General features: G+C 47.5%; 1 protein-coding gene across 5 annotated transcripts in view; it reads right to left on the minus strand.

The window, feature by feature from the left end:
• LOC140396881 (cytosolic purine 5'-nucleotidase-like) overlaps positions 1-20,939 on the minus strand; it is a 139,522-nt gene that overhangs the window by 116,526 nt on the left and 2,057 nt on the right. For 2 of the 5 annotated variants that reach the window (XM_072485707.1, XM_072485705.1), the window contains exons 2-5: positions 20,760-20,876; positions 20,510-20,628; positions 6,222-6,342; positions 5,185-5,280 (exon numbers count right to left, since the gene is read on the minus strand). In XM_072485707.1, coding sequence (XP_072341808.1) covers positions 5,185-5,201 — 17 coding nt within the window. In that variant the 5' untranslated portion in view covers positions 5,202-5,280; positions 6,222-6,342; positions 20,510-20,628; positions 20,760-20,876. The remainder of the gene's footprint in view (positions 1-5,184; positions 5,281-6,221; positions 6,343-20,509; positions 20,629-20,759; positions 20,877-20,939) is intronic. The other 3 variants (XM_072485708.1, XM_072485706.1, XM_072485709.1) reach the window with 3 other exon arrangements.

Genomic DNA, 20,939 nt, shown 5'->3' on the forward strand with positions numbered 1-20,939 from the left:
CACATTAGCATGAGTTTGCAGCTCATGAATTCTCATTTAAAAAGCCAATTCACCAGAATTCCATTCCCCCTCCAAATTCACCAGTGGATAATTAAAAGTCTGTTTCCTGACTGGATATAAGTGACATATACCTGGTGAGTTCAAGTTCATCAACAACTTTGAGATATGTCCCTGCTGCTTTTGTCTATCGTTAAGAAAGTCGATGGGAGATTTTGGGTGCTTGTATCAGAAGCTGGACTGAGGCTTCGCACAGGAGGCAAGGCCAGAGAGGAAGGGGAAGATGGAAGCCGGAGTGGAGAGGAACATGGGAGGGATGTGGGAAGATGGAGATACAACTGGTGGGAGGTCAAGGAGCTGAGTGGAATTCTGAAAGGCTGTCCTGGTGCTGAGGCCATGCTGTCAGGGACAAACTGAACAGATTATCCTCGGCTGTAAGGGCCATTTTCGAGGGCTCTGCATCTCTTTGTGCAAGTCTTGGGTGGGTGCAGATCTCTTTGGGCAGTGCACAGTATAGTGTTCAGGGTGTTAAGTGACCTAAGGAATTTGGCCTTGGGGTTTAGACATTGTACTGTCAAACAGATGGCAATTACAATTATGGGAGGCATCTACATCTGGGAAGTATCATGGGGGAGGAGGGTTGGCAGTCCAGAGTGTCAGGCTTCTCAGAAGGCGAGAGTTCATGTCAATAAACGGTCTGGGGACATCATGGAAGGGTTCAGGAGTAGGACAGGAATACCAACATGGATTATGATGGGTTGATGGGTCGGATTGTGATCAGAGGAAGTGGAATTAGGGGGTGGTGAGAATGGAGACGGATGGGAGGGACTTGGTGGATGACAGGGAGGGGTTGGAAGCTGCACATGAATGCGAGCAGTACCATTTTCAACTTGACCTTCCAATAATGCAGTTCTAAAATCAAGCAAGAAGAAAATCAGTTGGGTTGCGGTTCAAGGCGTGTGGGAGGATTTCAGTACAGCAAAGCTTCATCAGCTTAAGGGGAACCTGATAACTGTGTTGCTCAAACCATGGAGAGCATGGCTCAGCTCAGTCCAGGAAAAGCTTCTTTGACAATACGTGACAAGCCCAACAAGAGGAGTCACAATTTTGGATTTAGTCTTGAGAAATAGAACAAAGAACAAAGAAATGTACAGCACAGGAACAGGCCCTTCGGCCCTCCAAGCCCGTGCCGACCATGCTGCCCCACTAAACTACAATCTTCTACACTTCCTGGGTCCGTATCCTTCTATTCCCATCCTATTCATATATTTGTCAAGATGCCCCTTAAATGTCCCTATCGTCCCTGCTTCCACCACCTCCTCCGGTAGCGAGTTCCAGGCACCCACTACCCTCTGCGTAAAAAACTTGCCTCGTACATCTACTCTAAACCTTGCCCCTCTCACCTTAAACCTATGCCCCCTAGTAATTGACCCCTCTATCCTGGGGAAAAGCCTCTGACTATCCACTCTGTCTATGCCCCTCATAATTTTGTATACCTCTATCAGGTCTCCCCTTAACCTCCTTCGTTCCAGTGAGAACAAACCGAGTTTATTCAATCGCTCCTCATAGCTAATGCCCTCCATACCAGGCAACATTCTGGTAAATCTCTTCTGCACCCTCTCTAAAGCCTCCACATCCTTCTGGTAGTGTGGCGACCAGAATTGAACACTATACTCCAAGTGTGGCCTAACTAAGGTTCTATACAGCTGCAACATGACTTGCCAATTCTTATACTCAATGCCCCGGCCAATGAAGGCAAGCATGCCGTATGCCTTCTTGACTACCTTCTCCACCTGTGTTGCCCCTTTCAATGACCTGTGGACCTGTACTCCTAGATCTCTTTGACTTTCAATACTCTTCACTGTATATTCCCTACCTGCATTAGACCTTCCAAAATGCATTCATTACCTCACATTTGTCCGGATTAAACTCCATCTGCCATCTCTCCGCCCAAGTCTCCAGACAATCTAAATCCTGCTGTATCCTCCGACAGTCCTCATCGCTATCTGCAATTCCACCAACCTTTGTGTCGTCTGCAAACTTACTAATCAGACCAGTTACATTTTCCTCCAAATCATTTATATATACTACAAAGAGCAAAGGTCCCAGCACTGATCCCTGTGGAACACCACTGGTCACAGCCCTCCAATTAGAAAAGCATCCCTCCATTGCTACTCTCTGCCTTCTATGGCCTAGCCAGTTCTGTATCCACCTTGCCAGCTCACCCCTGATCCCGTGTGACTTCACCTTTTGTACTAGTCTACCATGAGGGACCTTGTCAAAGGCCTTACTGAAGTCCATATAGACAGCATCTACTGCCCGACCTGCATCAATCATCTTAGTGACCTCCTTGAGGTCACTAAGATGTTGTGGAGATGGTCTTGCAGGTGATGTGATCGTGGCCAACCATATCGGGGATAGTGACCACAATTCAATTTGATTTGTTACTGTTGTAGAAAAGGACAGAGATGAATCATGAGTAAACGTTTTAAACTGGAGAAGGCAAATTTTTAAAAAGGAAGAAATGATTTGGCTCAGGTGGATTGGACAAGACTACGAAAGGATAACTCAGTGGGAAGCATTCATAGGTGAGATCCTTCAGATACGAAGCAGACATGAACACTGCAACAAAAAAAAAATGATACTGCAAAATCTGGTCCCCTATGGTTGTCTAGAAAAATACAGGGGAAGATTAAATAGATAAAGAAATCTGATGACAGTCCAAAAAACTCAACACTGCAGATAGCCTAGAGGAGCAAAGAAAGAAATGAGGAAATCAAAGAGAGGGCATGAAAAAACATTGCAGGCAAATTAAGGAAAAGCCAAAGATGTTTCCCCAGTATATACAGAGCAAAAGGATTGTTAGGGAAAAGGGAGGATCTCTCAGAGATGAAGAACTTGTGTGAAAATTCAGAGGACATGGAAAGAGTTTTCAAATAATATTTTGTCTCTGTGTTCACAAAGGAAGGGGATGACGCAGTGTTGATGGGCGTGAGATTGGTCTTTGTTGCTGAGGTAGTGGTCTTTGTAGCTTCCGGTCTTCCAAGGTCAAAGTGTTAAAATCATCAGTTGGTTTGGTTCTTTGAACGGTTCTTAGAACATGCAGGCTTTAGAACTCTCTCTGGGAGGCCCTTCAATTGAAAGACCCCCACCAGACTGATTCTCTGACTCACCGCAACAATATTAGAATCTTTCACCTGAGGATTTCAAATAGGTTTTCAAACAGCCCCTCTTTCTGCAGGTTGGACTGACTGCAGAGATAAAGATCTTTAAACACAGGCCACCAGTTGAGATAAATCAGATTCAATTCACCAGTCTTTTAAACAGAAGCGAAACTTTCACAGATCTGGCTGTATAGAGTGAGTGATTTAAATCCACCCCTTCAGCAGGGACCCATCAGATCAGCGGGATCAAGGCTTGTATTCTCCGGCTTCTTGATCTAACTGAATCCTAACTTGGAGAAACAGTCTCGCAGAGAATGCTTATCATCTCAGCTGAGGAGAACACAGAGCCTCCAATTAGAATTTTTGAGAGTGATTCAGGGAGAACTTTGTCTTCTTCAGCTCAGTCCCAAAAATCGAAACTGGAAACCTGAGAGTCAGCCTGCCTGTCTTTCTCGAAACTTCTGAAGGGTTCCAGCAATGGTAATCGACAACAGGGGTTGTCCCAAAATTCTAGGATAGCCGATTGGTTGCCAAATGAAAGGGTTGGCCCCAGCAATGTGCAGGATGTAAAACAGCCAAAGGACAGAAATTTAAAGGGAAACAAGTGTCTGACGAGGATTCACAAGAGGGCTCCTGACAGCGGAAATAGCAATCCAAGAGGAGCAGTGTGAAATATTGGATGAAATAACTGTAACAAGAGAGGGTGTGTTCGAGTTGTTGGGATCCTTGAAAGTGGGTAAGTCGCCAGTGCCGGATGGATTGTTTCCCAGGTTGTTCAAGGTCAGGGGGGAAATAGCAGATGTTCTGAGGATTATTTTCCAATCTTTGCTAGACACAGGGGAGGTGCCAGTGGACTGGAGGAATGCAAATGTGGTTCCGTTGCTTGAGAAGTGTGTGAAGGAAATGCCCAACAATTATAGGCCGGTTAGTCTTACTTGGGTGTTGGGCAAATTGTTAGAATCAATCCTGAGAGATTGGATAAACTGTCACTTAGAAAGGCATGGACTTGTCAGGGATAGTCAGCATGGCTTTGTTAAGGGATGGTCAAATTTGATTGAATTATTTGAGAAAGTGACAAGGAGGATCAATGAAGGTGGTTCAGTGGATGTCGTCCACATGGATTTTAGGAAGGCATTTGGCAAGGTCACACATGGCACTGACCAAAAAAGTAAAAGCCCATGGGATACAGGGTAATGTGGCAAATTGGACCCAAAGTTGGTTTAATAATGGGAAACAAAGTGTCACAGATTCAACCTAAATGGCAGAAGGATTAGAGGGGACACGAGGAAACATTTTTTGTGCAGAGGCTGGTGGGTGTCTGGAATTTGCTGCCTGAGTTGCTGGTGGAGGCAGAAACTCTAAACTCTTTTAAAATATACCTGGATCTTCACCTTAAGTGCTGAAAGGGCACCTGAGTGTCTTTGTGTTGGCATGGACAAGACAGGTCGAATGGGCTCCTTCTGTGCTTTATTATTTCTATGGTTCTATATATCACTGATATAATTTCCCAAGGTTTTTCTGTCAGCAAAGAAATTTGCTCAGCACCAACAGAGTTGGAGGTAGCTCTGCGAACAACATTGTCCCAATTCTCTGCTACATGCTCACACCAACACCCCACATGCCATACAACATTTAAACCCTTTACTGCCTTTTAATCTGCAACCCACTGATAACAATTTTGTTTATGCTCATATTTTTGCCATCTATTATTCTTTGTGTGTAAGAAACTGTGCAACACACATACTCCATCGATAATATGGACACTTAGATGTGCCATTTGGAAAAAAACAATCATCAGATCCCGATTATAGATTAACAATCATCATAAATCCCTATTATAAATTTTCATGCATATCCATTGCTTAACGAGGATATTTGTTCTGAACTCACAGCAAGGTCAGCGAGATGGACAATCTGACACAAGGCAATGGGGCAACATGGTAGTTTGCTGAGACAGTGATGGGGAGAAAGAAAATCACACAAGCTTTTTGACAGCCAACCAGACACATTCACACCCCTTTACCTTGATTTCTTTCTCATGTTTCAGACCAGGCTGTTCAAAAGCAGACATGTTATTGTGTGCTTTCTGGATTGGTAATACTAGGTGCCCTCAGGAAGCCTAAAAGGGGAAAATAATTTTAAACTGGCAGACTGTCATGTAAATATGAACAACCTATTTCTTAGCAACTCTGGTACACAGAGTGTAAGTGTCAGCTAAGAAACCAACCTTGACCAGACTGTTGGTGTCAGACAGCAGAGTGAAGAAATGTAGCACAGAACCTCAAAGTGGAAATTCTCCATGAGGTGCAAGTTCTGTCACATCTCACAGAGCTGCAACCATCGTAAATATGCACAACAGCCCGAGATGAATATAATGAAAAGGTTGACATGCATCTCATTTCTATTCAACACAAGTCTACTCTGATCACATTGACAAAGTAAGAAGTCTTACAACACCAGGTTAAAGTCCAACAGGTTTGTTTCAAACACTAGCTTTTGGAGCACAGCTCCTTCCTCAGGTGAATGAAGAGGTATGTTCCAGAAACATATATATATACAAATTCAAAGGTGCAAGACAATGCTTTGAATGCAAGCATTTGCAGTTAATTAAGTGTTTACAGACCCAGAGATTGGGGTAACTCCAGGTTAAAGAGGTGTGAATTGTCTCAAGCCAGGACAGTTGGTAGGATTTCGCAAGTCCAGGCCAGATGGTGGGGGATGAATGTAATGCAACATAAATCTCAGGTCCCGGTTGAGGCCGCATTCATGTGTGCGGAACTTGGCTATAAGTTTCTGCTCGGCGATTCTGCGTTGTCGCGCGTCCTGAAGGCCGCCTTGGAGAACGCCTACCCGGAGATCAGAGGCTGAATGCCCTTGACTGCTGAAGTGTTCCCCGACTGGAAGGGAACATTCCTGCCTGGTGATTGTTGCACGATGTCCGTTCATTCGTTGTCGCAGCGTCTGCATGGTCTCGCCAATGTACTACGCTTCGGGACATCCTTTCCTGCAGCGTATGAGGTAGACAACATTGGCCGAGTCGCACGAGTATGTACCACGTACCTGGTAGGTGTTCTCACGTATAATGGTGGTATCCATGTCGATGATCTGGCACGTCTTGCAGAGATTGCCATGGCAGGGTTGTGTGGTGTCGTGGTCGCTGTTCTGAAGGCTGGGTAGTTTGCTGCAAACAATGGTTTGTATGAGGTTGCGCGGTTGTTTGACAACACATTGACAAAGAAAGCAAGGTTCTGAAATGTGCAATTAATTCTGCAGACTTCTGAATTTATCCACTGATCAGTTAGTTTTTCTTCCTACTGCCAATTCACATGCTGCAGGGATATGGGGAAAAGGTAGGGGAGTAGCGCTAAGTCATGGTGCTCATTTGGAACGCCGGTGCAGACAGGTGGGCCATCCATCATAGAACATAGAACAGTACAGCACAGAACAGGCCCTTCAGCCTTCTCTCTGAGTAAAGAACCTACTTCGGACATCCCTCCTATGTCTCCCACCCCGAACCTTATAGTTATGCCCCATTGTAACAGCGACATCCACCCGAGGAAATAGTCTCTGAACCTCCACTGTATCATCATCCCTCATCATCTTATAAACCTCTATTAACCTTCTGCACTGTAACAATCCTGTGATTCCAGGCAGTTTTGGCTTCTTTTTTTTCCAATTAAGGGGCAATTTAGCATGGCCAATCCACCTACAATGCGCATCTTTGGGTTGTGGGGGTGAAACCCATGCAGACATGGGAAGAATGTGCAAACTCCACACGGACAGTGACCCAGGGCTGGGATCAACAGTTTGGGCTTCTTGCTTGGACGCTATAGTCTGCTTGGTGTATGATAAGCTGCTCATCATCCTTCCTTTCTTATGTCAAAACGTTAGTACACTATGCATCAGTACAGTAGAAATTGCTAATTTGTACAATTATTTTTTTATTTAAAAAAAATGTTTTTATTCTCCATTTTCACATTTTCCTTCAAAATTTACATCCCACCCACAAACAGTAAACGGTAACAAATACAAAATCAATCCCCTCAACAATACCAACGATCCCATCCTCCCACCACCCCAAACAACGGCCCACCTGTCAATATATGCATCCAATAAAACAAACCCTCCCACGGTGGCAACAAAAAAACAAAGGAGAAAATGAAAAAGAAGTCCGGGACCGCCCATGGTCACCACTGACCTATAGAGTCCATTCCCCCTCATCCCCCTACACACAACGCCCTCCAACCTCTGAAAGAGTACCGTGCATGATACACAAGAGTTGTACCACCCCCCCTCCCCGAGTCTCCAACTCCTCCCATCCACTGCCTCTTGTAAAACTCCTCCTCCCACCCTCGGTTCCTTCCCCCCAACTTTCCACCCCGGCTAGACCATTCGGACCCTGTTCTGTCAGGCTCCGATGGCCGCAGCCCCTCCCCCCACCTCACTCACGCTCACTGGCCGGCTTAAACCGGCCAGCGTGGAGGCCCCCACCCGGGTCCCTTTCTCCCTTGCCCGGCCCTAGGAAAGCCCATAAATCCCCTTTTAGCACACAAACCCCGCATATCCACCTACACCCCCAAAGAGCCCTCATTTAGAGTGAAGGTCCCATCACTTCCCTTGTCCAAATATATACAACATTAGCTCCTTTAGCCCATACACCCGCACGCAGTGAAACAAAAAAGAAGAAAATATAGTCATGAGGTTACATCGGCTCTTGGCCATTTCTCAATTTCTCAGTTCTGCCACAGTCCTTCTGTCTTCGCAAACTCCTCCGTGCTTCCGCCGTTCCAAAATAAACGTCCCTGAGCTTGTAAGTCATCCTCAGCTTCGCTGGATATACAATGCCGCACTGCACCTTGCTAACGTACAGTGCCCTCTTCACCCGGTTGAAGGCAGCCCGCCTCCTCGCCAGCTCCACCGTAAAGTCCTGGTATACACGTATACCAGCTCCAGCCCACTGCACCACCCGCTTCTGCTTGGCCCAGCTCAGTCGGCCTCGGTCCTTCAACTCCTTTGGGCAGCCCCACAATCCTCAAATTCTGTCGCCTGGATCTGTTTTCCACGTCTTCCATTTTTCCTCGCAGATCCTTGTTAATGTCCATCACCTTCCGCATCTCCTTCCCCACCGAGGCAAGTTGATCACCGTGCTGCAATAATGTCTCCTCCACTTCCTTCAGCGCCTCACCTTGCTATCGCACCTCCGCCACCGCGCTCGCCACCGCCTTCGTCACCGGGGAAATCGCCTCCTCCACCAGCTCACTCAAAACCTCCCTCATCTCCTTCCTCATTGTCTCCATGTATTTTGTAAACTACCTTTCAAATTCCGCAGCCATCACCTTAGTTATTTCTTCAGCCGTAAGCAATGCGGCCTCCCCTGGTGCTCCAGGCTCCATTTTCCTTGGTGACCTTTCCACTTCCCGACGGACCTTCAACTGTTTTCCTTACGGACGTTCTTTTGTTCACCCTCGACATTTTTCTTCTCCGTGCCTTCACGCTGCTGCCTCTGTGCCTTCTCCCTGCTTTTGCCGCCTCCGCGGACCCTGGGACCGGGCTTAAAGCCCCGAAAATGCCTTTCCCGAACGGGAGCCCTCCATTGTGCGGCCGCCGCCCGCCCGCCGTCCACAATTTGGACAATAATGACAAAATAATGAGAATTAAACAATACTGTGTCATCTGAGACAAAGCTATGAATTCAATTAAGTAAATTGGGTAAAAATTAAGTCAAAATGTAAATCCACAGTTCATGCAGCACCCAGAACTCGGTGTTCTGGCAAAATTATTACCAGGGAATTAGATATGCCAGCACACGTGACAATGATATCAATGCTGCACACATGGAACTCAGAGATAAGCCACTCAGTCGAGCTTGTCACTGAACACTTGAATCATTCGACTGGACCCCACACGGAAAACTTTACAGGGAAAAGCTGCTGTACCCGGAGGCCTTTTTGGCTCCTTTTCAGTGCAGACTCCGTTAATTGGTTTGACCTCCTTTTGCTGGTCAGTGCACGACGGTGGAAGGTGGATACAGCAAGTTGAAAGTTAAGTGGATCTTTCAGCAATGCAATGCTGTCCAAATGAGCAGGCAAAGGTCTCCTGGTGAGTCAAAGCAATAGTTTGAGACTTTGAAGCTGCTTCTTCTCTTTTTCTTCCCTTCTCCTGTCCTGAAGATACAACTTCACACATGCATATTGCAGTCCTGCGATCTGATCAAGTGGCAATTATCCATGAGTCTGATCAGTCTGCAGTATTCTCAAATCTACAAATGATCGGAGAAAACACATTTCAACTGATGGTTGAAAGTTGCATTCAGTAAAATAATGCATTTGGGGATCAGCGACAAGTCGGGTACATCCAAAATGAGGCCGCTCCCTTTAGGTCCAACTGTCTAAGAGGGCCCGAGTTCTCCCATGCACAAATGGGCCGAAAGAAATGAGCTGGATAATTTTCCCAGGCCACCCAGCACGGTGATGCAGTGGCTAGCACTGTTGCCTCACTGCGTCAAGGACCCGGGTTCGATCCCAACCCCGAATCACTGTCCATGTGGAGTTTGTACATTCTCTATATGTCTGCGTGGGTCTCATCACCACAACCCAAAAAGATGTGCAGGTTAGCTGGATTGGCTACGCTAAATTTCCCCTTAATTTAAAAAAAAATTCCCAGGCCATCAATGATTACCTCTATCTAGTTGGCTCAACAGCATCATTTGCAGGAATCTGGGAGCCAAGGAGGGACGAAAGTAGAAGTGGGAAACGAAGACAAAATTACATGAGTCGATTAGCAGTTCAAGGTAGGCAAAAGAAAGAATAACTAGAGGGACCCCCCACAGGGACACCTGAACTAAACGACACCCCCCCCCAAGGGAACCCTGAAATAGGGAGACCCCCCCAAAGGGACCTCCTACAGAGCCCTGTCTGGAAGCGAGCGTAGTTCAGACAGGTGCAATGAAAGAAAATGACAGTTGTAACACTTATCTGGAAGCATCATCTGTCGATTTCTGGAAAGAGAAGAGTTCTGGCCTGTGTTTAAACCTCTCAGATCCATTAGCTGCAAGCCATTCATTCCTTTCTGGTGGTGGACTGTGATTGAAAGCTTCTACAAAACAGCTGTTAGCTTTGCTTCATTCACCTTCTTCACAGTGCTGAAATCACAATGTTTGCAACTATCAACCACATTAAAGAAAGTTAAGCACTGTCAATTTCCAGCTCAGCACTTCAAAATCACTCAAGCCTGAAGAGGTGCTTTGGAATGCATTTAACTCAGGTTAAACACAGATCACAGCTCTGAATCCTACATGAGCAATTCTTCTGGACTATAGAAAAACAGATCTGTTCAATTGCATCTCAATTTTTACACCAGGGTGCCAGCCAATGTTGCAGAGGAAGGGTCTTTTCCTCACTCTTTTAAAGAGCTTTGTGCTTGGTTCCTCTCCCCTGCTATCTTATCCCTTTGGTCTTGATTGTAAACGTATACCCTCTTGTGACCAGTTTTCTGCCTTTAAACGTGTCAGGTAATAATCTCACACCTGCATCGAGCAACAGAACCTCAGGCGCGATTTAATGGAAACGTTTCTCAGTGTAGTGAGCGGGAACTGCGACGAGCTTCCTGACGCTCAGCCCGGCGAGGCCATCACCAATATAAAACGGTAATTAATCTACTTAACGAGGCCTCACGGGCTACACGCCTAAAATGAATGTCCCGCTGGCTGATTCGCCTGGACCGCTTCAGCCAGCTCCCCATCAACAAGGGGGAACAGCACTTAAATCAATCCTGCAGAGCAAATCCAAACAGCTCGCAGCGATTCCAATGAGGAGTCCAGCCCTATGATTCGGGGTGCTAACCTGGCCAGGCTGTTGGGCACGGTTGAGATCAAATGGAATGCCCTATTTCCCCAAGGGTCTTGAAGGGTCAGGTAGCCAGTGCCGCCTGGGAGCAAGTGACAGCAGCTGTCAGTTTGGGGAGCCAAGAAGGACCGGCACCCAATGGCAGAAGAAGACCTGGGCGGCGCAGTGGCACAGTGGTCAGCAGTGCTGCCTCATGGCACCGAGAACCCGGGTTCAATCCCGGCCCCAGGTGTGAAGTTTGCATATTCTCCCTGTGTCTGCGTGGATCTCACCCAAAACAACCGAAAAGATATGCAGGAGGTGTATTGGCCACGTATTTTCCAATTGGACGGGGCTTTTCACAGTAACTTCATTGAAGCCTATTAGTGACAATAAGCAATTATTATTATTATTATTAACTGCAAAAATGTTTTTTAAAATATCAAAAAAAAGATCAACGACCTCCACTGGACGGCATGGGTATGTTGGCACAGGCTACCTGACACCGCCTCCGCCCAGCAACATTCTGTGCCCCAGCCCACCCATGTCCATCAGTGCCGCCCATGCAGCCCAACTCACAATAATAATAATCTTTATTACTGTCACATTAACTTAACACTGCAATGAAGTTACTGTGAAAATCCCACAGTCGCCACTCTCCGGCGCCTCTTCGGGTACACAGAGGGAGAATTCAGAATGCCCAATCCACCTAACAAGCAAGTCTTTCGGGACTGTGGGAGGAAACCGGAGCACCCGTAGGAAACCCACGCAGACACGGGCAGAACGTGCAGACTCCGCACAGTGACTCAAGCCGGGAATCGAACCTGCGATCCTGATGCTGTGAAGCAACAGTGCTACCGTGCCATATGCCCAATCCCCCCAAAGCCTTTCCCCCCCATCCCTCCCCCCTCAGGTTTGGCTTTTCCCGTGATCTGACAGCCTCGTTGCACTCTTGCTCAAGCGCAACGCAGCCATTAAATCGTGCCCCTCAAGTTCACCAAGATAGAATGTGAGAGACGAGCTAAGAGTGTGTAGGTATCATTCAAATCTAGAAGTAACAAAAGCATGAATCAGGGTTTCAGCAGCAGAAGAGTTGAGACAGGGATGGGACAGGGTAAGTTTTTTTTCAGTGAAATTAGGCAGTCTGAATGATGTAGGCATTTCAGCATCAAATATGATATCAAGGTTGTGAACAGTGTGGTTTAGACTCACACTGTTGCCAGGGAGAGGGATGGAGCCAGTGGCTGGGGAATGTAGTTTATTCCAGGGCCAAAGAAAATGGCCAAGGTTCTCCAATCGTGGTTTGTGCCACCACTGCTGCCAGTGAGAATGGAGAACTTGCGCTCAGTCAAAACTCCATTCATTCCAGCAGGACTGGAGAATCCGCCGGTATGAATAGACGGAGAATTCCGCCCAACATCTTCAGTCCTCGCTATATTTAAGTGGAACAAAACTTCTGCTTATCCGGTACTGGATGTCGGTAAAACTAATCTGATAGTTTTTTAAAAATATATATTAATTAAGAATTTTTAAACAAAATTTTCAACCTTACAAACAACCCCCCCCACAACACAAAAGAAAGAAAGCTCGCATAGCAAGACATGAACATGGCAAGTCAATATGATACAGAACTTTGTACATTGGATTCCTCCCGTACATTTCAGTTTTCCGGATCATACATGTATTTTCTGGCTCAAATGCCCCCGCAGAAACCCCCCCCCTCCCCTCCCCCCCTTCCTCTCCCCCCCCCCCCCCCCCCCCCCAAGAAAGATATCCCCCCTTCCCCCCCCCACTCCCCCCCCGGGTTGTTGCTGCTGCTGTCTGACCTTCATCTAACGCTCCGCGAGATAGTCTAGGAACGGTTGCCACCGCCTGTAGAACCCCTGCGCAGACCCTCTCAAGGCAAACTTTATCCTCTCCAACTTGATCAACCCTGCCATATCATTTATCCAAGCTTCCACGCTGGGGGGCTTCACCCCTTTCCCCATTAACAAGATCCTTCGCCGGGCTACTAGGGACGCAAAAGCCAGAATACCGGCCTCTTTCGCCTCCTGCACTCCCGGCTCGTCCGCTACTCCAAATAGTGCTAGCCCCCAGCTTGGCTTGACCCGGACTTTCACCACCTTAGATACTGTTCTCGCAACTCCCCTCCAGAACCCCTCCAGTGCCGGGCATGACCAAAACATATGGACATGGTTTGCCGGGTTTCCTGAGCACCTCCCACATCTGTCCTCCACCCCAAAGAACCTACTCAGCCTCGCCCCCGTCATGTGCGCTCTGTGAACTACCTTAAACTGTATCAGGCTGAGCCTGGCACATGAGGAAGAGGAATTAACCCTACTTAGGGCATCAGCCCACAGCCCCTCCTCTTTTTTTTCATTTCTTTTTTTTAAATCCCCCCCCCACCCCTGACCAAATCCCCCCCACCCCTGACCAAATCTCCCCCCCACTCTACCCCCCCCCCCCCCCCACCCCTGGCCAAATCCCCCCCCACTGTACCCCCCACCCCTGGCCAAATCCCCCCCCCCACTGTACCCCCCACCCCTGACCAAATCCCCCCCACTGTACCCCCTCCATAAACCGCCCCACCCCTGACCAAATCCCCACAGCCCCTCCTCAATCTCCTCCCCCAGCTCCTCTTCCCATTTACCCTTCAGCTCCTCTACCAAAGCCTCCCCCTCTTCTTTCATCTCCTGGTATATCGCCGACACCTTGCCCTCTCCGACCCATACGCCCGAAATCACCCTGTCTTGAATGCCCTGTGCCGGAAGCAGCGGGAATTCCCTCACCTGCCGCCTCACAAACGCCCTTACTTGCATGTACCTGAAAGCGTTTCCCGGGGGTAGCCCAAACTTCTCCTCCAGCGCCCCTAAGCTCACAAACGTCCCATCAATGAACAGGTCCCCCATTCTTTTAATCCCTGCCCTATGCCAGCTCTGAAACCCCCCATCCATCCTTCCCGGGACAAACCGATGGTTGTCTCTGATCGGGACCACACCGAGGCTCCCATCGCACCCCTGTGCCGTCTCCACTGCCCCCAGATCTTTAGCGTTGCCGCCACTACCAGGCTCGTGGTGTACCTTGTCGGCGAGAGCGGCAGCGGTGCCGTCACCAGCACCCCCAGGCTCGTTCCTTTGCAGGACGCCATCTCCAACCTCTTCCATGCCGCCCCCTCTCCCTCCATCACCCACTTATGGATCATCGCCACGTTGGCTGCCCAATAGTAGCCACCCAGAATTGGCAACCCCAGCCCTCCTCTATCCCGACTTTGCTCCAGGAACCCCCTCCTTACCCTCAGGATCTTACTCGCCCACATAAAGCCCATAATGCTCCTGCCTACCCTCTTAAAAAAGGCCTTGGTGATCACAATTGGAAGGTATTGAAATACAAAAAGAAACCAAGGAAGGACCACCATTTTAATCGACTGTACCCTGCCCGCCAGCGAGAGCGGCAACATGTCCCACCGTTTAAAGTCCTCCTCCATCTGCTCCACGAGCCTGTCAAGTTAAGTTTGTGCAGGGCCCCCCAGCTCCTAGCTACCTGGATCCCCAAGTATCGAAAGCTCCTATCCGCCCTCCTCAGCGGTAGGTCGTCTATCCCTCTTCCCTGATCCCCCAGATGCACCACAAAGAGCTCGCTCTTCCCTACATTTAGCTTATAGCCCGACAAGTCCCCAAACTCCCTTAGGAGCTGCATGACCTCCACCATCCCCTCCACTGGGTCCGCCACATACAGCAACAGGTCGTCTGCATACAGCGACACTCGATGCTCCTCTCCCCCTCGGACCACCCCCCTCCATTTCCCAGACTCCCTTAATGCCATGGCCAAAGGTTCAATTGCTAGTGCAAACAACAAGGGGGACAGGGGGCACCCCTGCCTCGTCCCTCGATACAGCCGAAAATAGTCCGACCTCCGCCGATTCGTAACCACACTTGCCACCGGGGCTCTATACAGGAGTTTAACCCAACTGATAAACCCCTCTCCAAACCCAAACCTCCGCAACACTTCCCAGAGATACTCCCACTCCACTCGGTCAAAGGCCTTCTCCGCGTCCATAGCTGCCACTATCTCCGCCTCTCCCTCCACCGATGGCATCATTATCACATTTAGGAGCCTTCGCATATTGGTATTTAGCTGCCTACCCTTTACGAATCCCGTCTGGTCCTCGTGAATCACCCCCGGGACACAGTCCTCAATCCTCGTAGCCAACATTTTTGCCAGCAACTTAGCATCTACGTTGAGGAGCAGGATCGGTCTATATGACCCGCATTGCAGTGGGTCCTTATCCCGCTTCAGGATCAAAGAGATCGTCGCCTCCGACATTGTCGGGGGCAGGGTCCCCCCTCGCTTGCTTCATTGAAGGTCCTTACCAGCAACGGGGCCAACAGGTCTACATACTTCCTGTAGAACTCCACCGGGAACCCATCCGGCCCCGGGGCCTTCCCTGCCTGCATGCTCCCCAGTCCTTTAATCAGCTCCCCCACCCCAATTGGCGCCCCCAAACCAGCCACCTCACACTCCTCCACCCTCGGGAACCTCAGTTGGTCCAAGAATCGTCGCATCCCCTCCTTTCCCCCTGGGGGCTGGGACCTATACAGCTCCTCGTAAAAGGCCTTTAATGCCTCATTCGCTTTCACTGCACTCCACACCGTAGTACCCCTGCCATCCTTGACTCCACCTATTTCCCTCGCTGCCATCCTCTTACGGAGCTGATGTGCCAGCATCCGACTCGCCTTCTCCCCATATTCACACATCGCCCCCTGTGCCTTTCTCCACTGTGCCTCTGCCTTCCCCGTGGTCAACAGGTCGAACTCCGTCTGGAGACATCGTCTCTCCCTGAGTAGTCCCTCATCAGGGGCCTCTGCATATCTCCTGCACCCTTAAAATCTCCCCCACTAACCTCTCTCTTCTCCCTATGAGCCCTGATGGAGATTAACTCTCCCCTGACCACCGCCTTCAGCGCCTCCCATACTATTCCCACCTGCACCTCCCCGTTGTCATTGGCCTCCAGATACCTTTTGATGCACCCCCGCACCCTCCCATACACTTCCTCGTCTGCCAGCAGTCCCACATCCAACCGCCACAATGGGCGTTGGTCCCTCTCCTCCCCCAGCTCTAGCTCCACCCAATGCGGGGCGTGGTCTAAAATGGCAACTAATCTGATAGTTTACAGTGGAGGAATTCAGATTGGTGGTGGTGACTGGGGTTGGGTATTGTGAGCATGTAAGTCAAAACTGATCCTGGAATTCTGGATGATGTTGTCAATGGGTTGAATGTCAATACGTATTAGGAGCAGGTCAAGGATAGATCCTTGGGGAAAGCAGAGGTAATGGTGAGGGAGAGGCAAGAGATGCTATTATCATAGAATTTACAGTGCAGAAGGAGGCCATTCGGCCCATCGGGTCTGCACCAGCTCTTGGAAAGAGCACCCTACCCAAGGTCCACACCTCCACCCTATCCCCATAACCCAGTAACCCCACCCAACACTAAGGGCAATTTTGGACACTAAGGGCAATTTATCATGGCCAATCCACCTAACCTGCACATCTTTGGACTGTGGGAGGAAACCGGAGCACCCGGAGGAAACCCACGCACACACGGGGAGGATGTGCAGACTCCGCACAGACAGTGACCCAAGCCGGAATCGAACCTGGGACCCTGGAGCTGTGAAGCAATTGTGCTATCCACAATGCTACCGTGCTGCCCGCAGACGTATTATAGGTGATTATCTTTTTCTGGTGAGGTAGGTAAGAATGGAGTCGGTTCAGTGGAGTCCCAGCCAGAGTGAGAGCTTTTGGTGGAGGATGCTGTGGTCAAGAATGAATGGTTGAGAAGGAAGAAGAAGGATAGTTTACCTTTGTTACAGACACATAGGATGTCATTTATGACTTTGATGAGCCTCATTTTGGTCTGGGGCAGAGTTGGACACGAGTAGAGAAACTCATGTCCTGCAACCAACTGCATTTCCTTACTTCCCAAATCGCTTCAGGTTTTGTCAAAGTCTCATAAAACTAGGACAGAATCTATGACTTTGAATGGGACCTGAATTACATTGACGCAGTGGTTTAATTATCCTCTATCCTTTAATCCTCTTTCATCTGAGGATTATATGAGATCTTCACTCTCTCAATGCACAACTCTCAGAGATTAACTCATGCTTTGAGACAGTGATGCAACACTAATTTGTTTTCTCAGGATCTAGATGGCACCAGACAGATCCACTTTTCAGCTCAGCTTCACTGTGTGGGAGCGGCGGGACTTTGCTATGCAGTGCCTCACATCGCAAACTTCTGATCAAACCTATATTTGCAATCCACCTTCCTGAGTGATCAGAAATTATCATTGGAAAAGGAGTCAACCTAAGCTCTCCCAACTCACCTGCTCATCACAAAGCAGTCAGGACACAATTCATTGAAATATTATGGAGACACACTTACTTTTCAAAGTTGCAAACATCAGAATTTATTCCTTTTTAAAAATCAAACTGTGTGTCATTGCATCTCAGTGAAAGTCGGTAAATCTGCACATTCCATTAATAATAATAATAAAGATTATTATTATGAATAGAATGTGCACGGTCCAGGAGATGATTATTGGAACACAGGAAGGCTCTTCAGCCTATTGAGCCTGGTCCATAATTCAATTATCTACCTTAAATCTACCTAACTGCCAGTTTCACACACCATTTCCATGTTCCTTGACGTGATTAGTCTCAAGAAACCGATCAATTTCTATCGTGAATATGTTCAATGATTGAACTCTGGGGTAGAGAATTCCAAAGATTCACCACTCGCTGAATGAAGAAATTTCTCCTCATCTCAGTCTGAAATAGCCTACCCCTTTTCCAAAGATTATTTTCCCTACTTTTAGACTAACCAGCTAGGAGAAATATCTTATCTACATGCACCCTGTCATGCCTGTTTCTTTTCTGTGTAACAAATCCAGTCTCCTCAATCTCTCTTCATACAACAATCGCGCTATCCCCGATGCAAGGATCCTCCTGTTTATTCCTTGTTTTTTCCCTTTTAATTTATGTTTGCTATTTCAATTGTTGTACATGGACAATTAATGTGCCTCTGCTTTAAGTTGGACTTCACCTTTAATTTGAGTGGCTGGTAAACTGAAAATTTACCTATGAGCTATGGCAAGACAGGTGGCAAGTTGTTTACATTTCAGATCAGCTGATTCCAGGGGATCAATGCAAACATACCTTGATGGACTTGGCTGTCGACCAATGGACTGTTTTGAACTGCCGTGCCTTGTTAATGGCCCCTGCAGATAGGTTGGGATTTTCCCTGGAATGCTTCTTTCCTGTGTAATTGGGTTTTCTCATTTATCATAGAATTTACAGTGCAGAAGGAGGCCATTTTTCCATCGACTCTGCACCAGCCCTTACAAAGAGCACCCTACTGAAGCCCACGTAGCTACCCTACCCCGTAACCCCGACTTAACATTTTTTGGACACTAAGGGCAATTTAGCATGGCCAATCCACCTAACCCGTACATCTTTGGACTGTGGGAGGAAACCGGGGCACCCGGAGGAAACCCCACGCAGACACGGGGAGAACGTGCAGACTCCACACAGACAGTGACCCAGCCGGGAATCGAACCTGGGGCCCTGGAGCTGTGAAGCAACTGTGCTAACCACTATGCTACCGTGCTGCCCATTTACTTTTGATTTGATCGCAGAAGGCTGGAGCTCTGATTTCTCTCTCAACTAATGGATTCTTTCTGAAGATCTCTTTCTCTGCACAGCCACATCGAACTGCAAGGAAATCTGGTCAAACCACCAGCTGCAGGCAGCGTTCAGATGTTTAAAACCTTTTTTAAATCCTGTGTGGGTGGGAGGGAAGACCATAAGAAATAGGAGCAGAATTAGGCCAGTCGGCCCATCGAGTCTGCTCCGTCATTCAATCATGGCTGATATTTTCTCATCTCTGTTCTTATCTCAGTCACACTGTTGATTATTCTGGTGCAGTTGGAAACAAGCAAGAATTAAACAGGCCTGAGGCTGTCCCTTTGAATGAAGGTGCAGGTTAATAAAAGTTAAAGTGCATCTCCTGAGGAAACACGATTGTCTGGGAATAATATCTGAATACACCTGTCAGAAGACCATCTCTAACACCATACCGGTCGCTTCGATCCCTACTCATCCTGGGGGGCAGCTAGTTGCAACGACTTCAACATCGGAAGCAAGGACACTCATCTTTTGTTTCATATTAATCGCCTTTTTTCACCCTTTCCTTCCTTTTATGTGTCTGTCTTGTGTATGTTTGGTGAGAGGGTCAGGATGGTAAAAGAGAGGGAGCAGTAGATTAGCTGGCAGTTACTTTGTCATAATTATTGCATATTTCAACTTTGTTTCTGTTATAAATGAACAGTCATTGTGTTCAATGTATAAACCTGGTGGCTACAACTTATTGAACAGTCAGGGGGCTAAAGATTCTGTAATTTTTAGAGAAATGATTGGTTCATTCACTTGTGTTGGGACTCTGGGGTCTGTGGAGCTGGAACCGACCGCAGTAGCCAGGGTGTCGTTAGACAGGGATTAACCTGGTGAGCCTCTGTTGAACTCCCTTTGTGTCAAGTATGTCCTTTCTTGGATAAGGAGACAAAAACTGTACACAATACTCCAGGTGAGGTCTCACCAAGGCTCTACACAACAGTAGCAAGATTTCTTTACTCCTGTACTCAAATCCCTTTGTCATGAAGGCCAACATACAATTTGCCTTCCTAATTGCACGTTGCGCCTGCATGCTAGCTTTTCATGACTTGTGAATATGGACACCTGGGCTCCTCTAAACATCCACACATCCCAACCTCTCACCATTTGAGAATATCACGCTTTTCTGTTTTTTCTGCCAAAGTGACTAACTTGAGACTTGTTCGCATTAGATTCCAGCCCAGTCTGTCCAAATCCTGTTATCTACCCAAATTCGTCATGAATTATTCAGAACCATAAAACAGGGGAAAGAAATTGATCTGTTCTGCATTTTTGGTTAAATACAGCATTTAAGAAAGCAAAAAACATGTTTACAGCTGGAAGCCTCAAGTACAGTTAGTTTATTGTGACACTAGTTATCGTCTCAATCAGAAATTGCAAAACAGGATTCCTAGCTGGAGTCATTCAACGATAAAGACAAAAACCTCCCATCCATACCACTGCATGCAAGCCGAGACATGACTCCAGTCCTACACTAACTGGATGGTTGACTCTAACCATCCAGTTGTTAGGGCAGCAAGAGGTGGGCATTAAATGGTGGCTTGCCAACATCATCTGCACCCTGAGATTAATTTTTTTTTAAAGCCAAGGAAAGAAACTGAAAGTGGACATGTTAATAATGCAAACAAACCAGACAGCATCTTTAAAAAGGACAGGTTCTTGAAATGGTAAGCTAAGTAAATAAATCAGCAATACTTTTGGTTACACACCCTCAGCATCAATAAACTATCTTCTTACTTTGTAATTGCTGATTGATCTACTGTATATTTATTGTAGTTTTTGTTGTGAGAATAACATATTACCTGGCAAAAACCCAGAAGCAAGTTGCCAAACCACTGCCGTTGAATAATCATTCTTCATGAGTTCACAGTGGCAATTGTATAACCACGTAGCTCAGCTGTTGGTGCTCTCCACTGATGTGCTGAAAGTGAACACAGCATAAACATAGTTAACATAGAACATAGAAAATACAGCACAGAACAGGCCCTTCGGCCCACGATCATTGCTTGATAGTTAGTTACTATCAAGCAAAATTTAATTTCAGATACGTGCCTTCTTTCATCCTCACTGGTTTCCAGTGCTCCACATGTGTTACACGTTCCCTCTGGAGGTGCTGGGGTCTCTTCAGCACTGTCTGAATGCAAACTCTTATTGCCTCCCTAGCACTGTCTGTTCCAAAACAATATGTATTTATTAGGTCATGCCTTGAATGTATATAATGTCCAAAGGTGC

The sequence above is a fragment of the Scyliorhinus torazame genome, chromosome 20, assembly GCF_047496885.1.
Source record: "Scyliorhinus torazame isolate Kashiwa2021f chromosome 20, sScyTor2.1, whole genome shotgun sequence".
Classification (NCBI taxonomy): Eukaryota; Metazoa; Chordata; class Chondrichthyes; order Carcharhiniformes; family Scyliorhinidae; genus Scyliorhinus; species Scyliorhinus torazame.